General features: G+C 36.9%; 1 protein-coding gene across 1 annotated transcript; it reads left to right on the forward strand.

Annotated features, from left to right (window-relative positions):
- Window positions 1–1,945: 1,945 nt before the first annotated feature.
- acot8 (acyl-CoA thioesterase 8) lies at window positions 1,946–4,682 on the forward strand. Its single transcript, XM_016232883.1, has 6 exons — window positions 1,946–2,072; window positions 2,218–2,354; window positions 2,543–2,768; window positions 2,852–3,009; window positions 4,068–4,259; window positions 4,405–4,682. Exons 1-6 carry the CDS (start codon window positions 1,954–1,956, stop codon window positions 4,518–4,520), a joined length of 948 nt encoding a protein of 315 aa, XP_016088369.1. The 5' UTR covers window positions 1,946–1,953; the 3' UTR covers window positions 4,521–4,682.
- Window positions 4,683–7,507: the final 2,825 nt, after the last annotated feature.

Genomic DNA, 7,507 nt, shown 5'->3' on the forward strand with positions numbered 1-7,507 from the left:
CCAACAGCTCAGGTGCTCAACACAACCCAGCGTTACAATGTGCCATAATTCCAGCCAATCAGAGACGAGGCTGCTAAATTCTGATTGGCTGCCTTGACAACCAATCACAACATTTCTTGCATTACCTCGACAGCAGAAGAGGAAAAGTACAGTGCACGCATAATTATTATGCAAGTTGATATTCTGATTTTATTGTTTTCCAAGCGCATTTTACCAATAATTATAACTACTATTAATCTTGTATTTAATCCCTTATAATCTATATATTATTGTTCATGACGGCTGGAAGTGAAAAACGCCTTATATTCAGGTGTGCATAATTATTAAGCAGGTTATCTTCTACAGATAAAATCTCGAGATGGACTAAAAATGAACTCCCGAAACTTACTGCCAGAAAGAGGACAAATACAGTGCATGCATAATTATTATGCAAGTTGATATTCTGATTTTATTGTTTTCCAAGCACATTTTACCAATAATTTTAACTACTATTAATCTTGTATTTAATCCCTTATAATCTATATATTATTGTTCATGACGGCTGGAAGTGAAAAACGCCTTATATTCAGGTGTGCATAATTATTAAGCAGGTTGTCTTCTACAGATAAAATCTCGAGATGGACTAAAAATGAACTCCCGAAACTTACTGCCAGATTCCGGAAGATAAATTCTTCAGTGGTACAAGAGGATGTGGTGCTGGTCCTTCTCAACTTATCTGTCTATAAAGCATATATATATATATATATATAGATCAGTTTTCAAGCATTTTACTACACTTCAGTATGTGATTCTTATTAAGTAGGGGTCATTTTTTAGGATTCTATACTTCACCTAAGTCTCTGAGAACCTTGACACCTTGCACTTGCACTCACTTCCGCGAGCATCAGGTGAGCAAGCTAGTGAAACGTTGCACGCGCAAAAGAGAAGGTCTGCACACATCCAAAAAACGTATTTTAAATGCAACATTGATTTCCGTGCGCCCGGAAGACTTTTTTCTTTGCGAAACGAACATTTTCTCCACAAAACTCAGATCGCGCGCGTGCACTCAAAATATGATCTTTCGTGCGCAGAATTGTGGCAGAAATGTAAGCCCATACATCTAGGCCTATTCATCACATTCTTTTTTTTTTTAAGCTAATTTTTCCCATTAAGTTATAAAAATATTTCCGATTGCTGAACATTCAAAACGTCCAGTTTTTAGTGTTTTAAAAAATATATGTCTTGGTCAAGCAAATGTTATAGGCCTAGAAAACTGTGACGTTCCATTCTATAATTTTGCAAACATTTTTGAATGTTCTCTAAAACTAGTTCTGAAACTAGTAGTATCCTTAAAAAAACCGTTAGATGTCCAAGCAAGCAAACAAACAATAAATAAATAACCCTTCCACGAACGATCTAGGCTATAATAATGCTTTTGTGAACGATAGGTAGCCTATCTTTGAACAAATGTTCTATTAATGTTACTGGAACGTTTGTTCATAACTTTAAAAGAACCTTTACAGAATATTATGTAAAACAAATATTGTATAAACATATATATATTTTAAACATATAGCTACATTACACACTATTGAGCTAGTTCTACATATGATAAAGATTCAGAAGATTTAAGGACACAGTATATTGTAAAATTACAAAGGTCATCTTTTTTCCACATGCATTTGACCAACAGATGTCCTCAGCCTGCGACCACTAGTTCGAATCAGTGAATCGTGGTTCAATTGATTCGATGATTCAGAAGGATTCATTTCTCCCATTACTAATGCAATTTGTTCCATTTATATGCACCAATATAGAAATACGTAGCATTATTTACCTAAATATTTCACTGCAGCGTTTAAAGAATGTAACACGCCACCTGAACCTTTCTGCGCGAATGAATCGTTTAGGGGTTTTGAATCGCTTCGGAGTCGGAAGAGGTCCGCCCTCCGCACAGATCCAGATACAGTAAAGATGGCTGAACGCGGTAGTGATAGTGTAGCGAACCATGTGTCTGACAGCGAAGCTGACCTCAGAAGTGTTCTGGTTACTAGTGTTTTGAATTTAGACAAGCTCGACACCGACCTGTACAGGTAAACAAATCCAAATATAAGGACTATATTAGAGTTACTGTATTAGCACCACAATACAACAGGAATCTGAATGAGTCATTTCGCTTAGTATTGAAAGCCTTTCCACACACACTAACAAAAAGTGCCATGCTTTTCTGTCTCACAGAGGGACACATCACTGGGTTCCTCGCACTAAACGCCTGTTCGGGGGCCAGATTGTTGGACAGGCCCTTGTAGCTGCAGCTGAATCTGTCAGTGAGCATCTCTTTGCCCATTCACTGCACTGCTACTTTGTGAGAGCAGGTACATTCTCTAAATAGGCTTATGCATATGGAAAGTATGCTTTTTCCTTTTTTTGAGAAGGGTATTCCTGCACATGCATACAAAACAATAAATGAAATATAATAATACAAAAATATAGGGTCCTAGAAACCTTCGGTTGTGCAGGGACATACGATTGGGCTTGTTTTCTCAAGCATTGTGTGTTCCAGGGGACCCAAAGGTGCCTGTGCTGTACCAGGTGGAAAGGACTCGGGATGGCCGCAGTTTCTGTGTGCGATCTGTCAAAGCTATTCAGCACGGACAGCCCATACTGATCTGTCAGGCGTCGTTTCACATGCAGCAGCCGAGTCCACTGGAGCATCAGTTCAGCATGCCCTCGGTCCCTCCGCCGGACACACTGCTCACCGTGGAGGAGCTCATTCAGCGCTACCTCAGGTCTCAGCCAAAACAGCGTGTTTGCCATGGCGCATCGTTTCAAATGGTGCGCTTTTACGCTTGATTTTCTTTTTGTTTTACAGCGATCCAAACCTGGCAGACAACACACGACAGGGTCTGAATAAAATACTTGCTGATGAAGTTCCTATAGAGATCAAGCCGGTCAACCCACCTGATTTTTACAGGCGTGTTGCCATGGAACCAAAGAAATTATTCTGGGTGCGAGCAAGAGGGCATATAGGTATAACGAGCATGTCATCCAGCCACTTCTTTACAGTAAAAAAACACTTATAATTAAGGGTGGAAACTTCCCACAAATCCCTGGAATATTCCAAAAACAATCCTGGGAAGTTTCCAGAATTTCTGGAATGTTTCTGAAATGTAATGGAAATTTTCCACCTTTTTTTGCAACCATGCTTATATTGATGCCATGTGCGATATAATGAATGTGCTGTGAGAGGTTCAAATTAAAGTTGCGAGATTGTTTTTCTTTTCAAATGGATGAACCTCAAATCATTTTGTCATCGTTCAGGGTTCCCGCAGTCTAGGAAAAAAATGAAAATACCAGGGATTCCCTTGTGAGAAAGAAGTACACTTCCGCACACTTTTTATTGGAAATAATACACTTTAAAAGAATATACTTAAGTGCAAGCCGAATGTAATGTTTTCGGGAACTTAGTTGCATTTGAATTAGAATTAAATGAGAACGTATCATAGTTAACATTGATATCAAATGCAGTTAGTTACAATTTAGAGTGCTTTTTCACTTTAGAAGGATTTCATTTATTAAAAGCTTTTATGGTAAACTAAAATATATTTGAATGTAATTCCTATTAAAAATGGGTATGCCATTTATTTAAATATATTTATAATTACATATTAGATGTGATGATTTTCAAATATACACATATATTAAATTATTTAAAAGTTCCCTACAATTGCACATTCAATACAGTTAAGCATGCTTCTGCTTTTTCATGAGGGTTTTTAAACTGCATGCCAAAGACAGAAGTGGAATTGAATTAAATCTTTACAGACATCTTGACAAATCCTTTTGTGAATAAACATTTGTTTTGGCTACATTTTGCTCTGAAATATTGGGAGTGCAATCTTTAAAATGATAATTTCTCTTATATAATTACCTTATCTAAAAATCTCACTCATGTATTACCTGGTGTAAAATCATTATTGTAAGAACAAAATCCTGATCGCCCTCGTGTGTTCATTTTAGATAATGAGCAGCTGACTCTATGTTACTTATTTAACATTTCATCATTTTTGCATTGTGTCGTGTCTCAGGACCTGGTGATATGAAACTGCACTGTTGCGTGGCAGCGTACGTATCGGACTACTCTTTCCTGGGCACGGCCCTGTTACCTCACCCGAATCACAGGGCCCAGTTTTCCGCCTCGCTGGATCATGCCATGTGGTTTCACAGCACATTCAGAGCAGACGAGTGGATGCTGTATGAATGCGAGAGCCCGTGGTCAGGTCAGCAGTTTATGCAAGTTTATGGAGTTCTTTAGGAACGAACATGTGCCTGATGACGTGTCTAGGATGGTCAGCAGTTCAGTATGTGATAAAACGAATAACTTGGGATCTGTGAATGTTTTAATGTACCTTTATTTCCTATCAGGAGGGAGCAGAGGCTTCGTCCAGGGCCGCTTGTGGAGGCAGGATGGCGTTCTCGCAGCTTCCTGCGCACAAGAGGGAGTGATACGAGGGAAGACTGTTTCTCAGAGTAAATTATAGAGGATTCAAAATATATTACTAAATAGTATCAGATTCTTGAGATGCCTTACGATTAGTGCTGTCAAATTATTAATCGCATCCAAAATAGTAGTTTTGCTTAAGCTGCGTCTGAAAGCCTATTTATTAAGCATATATAAATACACACACATGCATTTAAGAAAAATATATTGTTTATATATTAAATATATTTATATATAATATAAATGATACGAATATAAATCCATACATATATATATATATATATATACTGTATGTGTATTTATATATACATAAATATACTATTTAAACTACATCAAATTTATTTTGGATGGGATTAATTGGGATTAATCGGTTGACAGCACTACTTACAATAGTTTTTTTGTTTATTTGTCATAATTATTACAACGCACAATCAATGTCAAGATTGCATTTGGTCTGCAGTGCTATAGAATATGGCAGTATATGAAATAACAACACTTTATGATTTTCCTTTTTGTCCCTTATGCTAAACTGAATTAGATTAATCCTGTTTTAAAAGTGTAGATCATAAATGAGGAAATGTCTTTGCAACTGAGTGTATATTTAACGATGGGATTTAGCATCTTCATTTTTGCATTTGTGTTTAGTTATGACCAAAACACTTGAAGTCTTGCATGACAAACTCCAGTTATACAGCGAGCTGTACATTCACAGGCACTTAAATTATTTATATCATTATCAATAAACATAACAATCTGAGGTTGTGTTGTACGTTTTGTTTCTTTGTTTTTTGTGTGTGTGTGTGTGTTGTACGTTTGTTTGTTGTTTTGTGTGTGTTGTACGTTTGTTTGTGTGTGTGTTGTACGTTGGTTTTGTGTGTGTGTTGTACGTTTATTTGTGTGTGTGTTGTACGTTTGTTTGTTGTGTGTGTGTGTTGTACGTTTGTTTGTTGTGTGTGTGTTGTACGTTTGTTTTTTGTGTTTGTGTGTTGTTTGTTTGTTTGTGTCTGTGTTGTACGTTTGTTTGTTGTGTGTGTGTTGTACGTTTGTTTATTGTGTGTGTGTGTTGTACGTTTGTTTGTTTGTGTGTGTCTGTTGTACGTTTGTGTGTGTGTTGTACGTTTGTTTGCTTGTGTGTGTCTGTTGTACGTTTGTTTGTGTGTGTTGTACGTTTGTTTGTTTGTTTGTGTGTGTCTGTTGTACGTTTGTGTCTGTGTTGTACGTTTGTTGTGTGTGTGTTGTATGTTTGTTTATTTGTGTGCGTCTGTTGTACGTTTGTGTCTGTGTTGTACGTTTGTTTGTTGTGTGTGTGTTGTACGTTTGTTTATTGTGTGTGTGTGTGTTGTACGTTTGGTTGTTGTGTGTGTCTGTTGTACGTTTGTGTGTGTGTTGTACGTTTGTTTGTTGTCTGTGTGTTGTACATTTGTTTGTTTGTGTGTGTCTGTTGTACACTTGTCTGTGTTGTACGTTTGTTTGTGTGTGTCTGTTGTACGTTTGGTTGGTTGTTTGTGTGTGTGTTGTACGTTTGTTTGTTTGTGTGTGTCTGTTGTACATTTGGTTGTTTGTGTGTGTGTGTTGTACGTTTGTTTGTTTGTGTGTGTCTGTTGTACGTTTGTTTGCTTGTGTGTGTCTGTTGTACGTTTGTGTGTGTCTGTTGGACGTTTTGTGTCTGTGTTGTACATTTGTTTGTTGTGTGTGTGTTGTACGTTTGTTTATTTGTGTGTGTCTGTTGTACGTACGTTTGTATCTGTGTTGTATGTTTGTTTGTTGTGTGTGTGTTCTATGTTTGTTTTTTGTGTGTTGTACTTTTTTTTTTTGTTTTGTGTGTGTTGTATGTTTGTTGTGTGTGTGTGTGTTGTACATTTGTTTGTTGTTTTGTGTGTGTGTTGTACGTTTGTTTGTGTGTGTTGTACGTTTGTGTGTGTGTTGTACGTTTGTTTGTGTGTGTTGTACGTTTGTTTGTTGTGTGTGTGTGTTGTACGTTTGGTTGTTTGTGTGTGTGTTGTACGTTTGTTTGTTTGTGTGTGTCTGTTGTACATTTGGTTGTTTGTGTGTGTGTGTTGTACGTTTGTTTGTTTGTGTGTGTCTGTTGTACGTTTGTTTGTTTGTGTGTGTGTTGTAGGTTTGGTTGTTTGTGTGTGTCTGTTGTACGTTTGTGTCTATGTTGTATGTTTGTTTGTTGTGTGTGTGTTGTACGTTTGTTTATTTGTGTGTGTCTGTTGTACGTACGTTTGTTTCTGTGTTGTACGTACGTTTGTTTCTGTGTTGTACGTTTGTTTGTTGTGTGTGTGTTGTATGTTTGTTTTTTGTGTGTTGTACGTTTTTTTGTTGTTTTGTGTGTTTTGTATGTTTGTTGTGTGTGTGTGTTGTACATTTGTTTGTGTGTGTGTTGTACGTTTGTTTGTGTGTGTGTTGTACGTTTGTTTGTTTTTTGAGTGCGTGAGTTGTATGTTTGTTGTTCGCAAAATCATTGGGGTAATAAGATTTTATATTGACATGGGAATCGCCGTGCAGGAGGTGTCGCTCTTTTATTCTGTAAAAATTTCAATGGATCAGTTATTGATTTATTTTGTCTCCATCAGAAGGAAGATGGTTAATGGTTGTGATACAAATGGATGAATCTTCTTTTATCTTAGTTAATGTATATGGTTTTAATAGATCTCTTATGTCAGAGATTTCTTTGCTTGTTCTTGAAAAACGGCACGAGTTCCCCTCTGCTTACTTGATTATTGGAGGAGATTTCAGTGAAGCCCCTAATTATTCTGAAGACCGATATCCTCCAAGACAATGTCAAAATGTGATCAATCTTTTGTTTGTTGTGTGTTGTACGTTTTTTTGTTGTTTTGTGTGTTTTGTATGTTTGTTGTGTGTGTGTGTTGTACGTTTGTTTTGTGTGTGTGTGTGTGTGTGTTGTACGTTTGTTTGTTTGTGTGTGTTTGTTGTACGTTTGTTTGTGTGTGTGTGTGTTGTACGTTTGTTTGTGTGTGTGTGTTGTACGTTTGTTTTTGTTGGTGTAGTACGTTTGTTTGT

This window comes from Sinocyclocheilus grahami, unplaced genomic scaffold, assembly GCF_001515645.1.
Source record: "Sinocyclocheilus grahami isolate Dianchi unplaced genomic scaffold, SAMN03320097.WGS_v1.1 scaffold420.1, whole genome shotgun sequence".
NCBI lineage: Eukaryota > Metazoa > Chordata > Actinopteri > Cypriniformes > Cyprinidae > Sinocyclocheilus > Sinocyclocheilus grahami.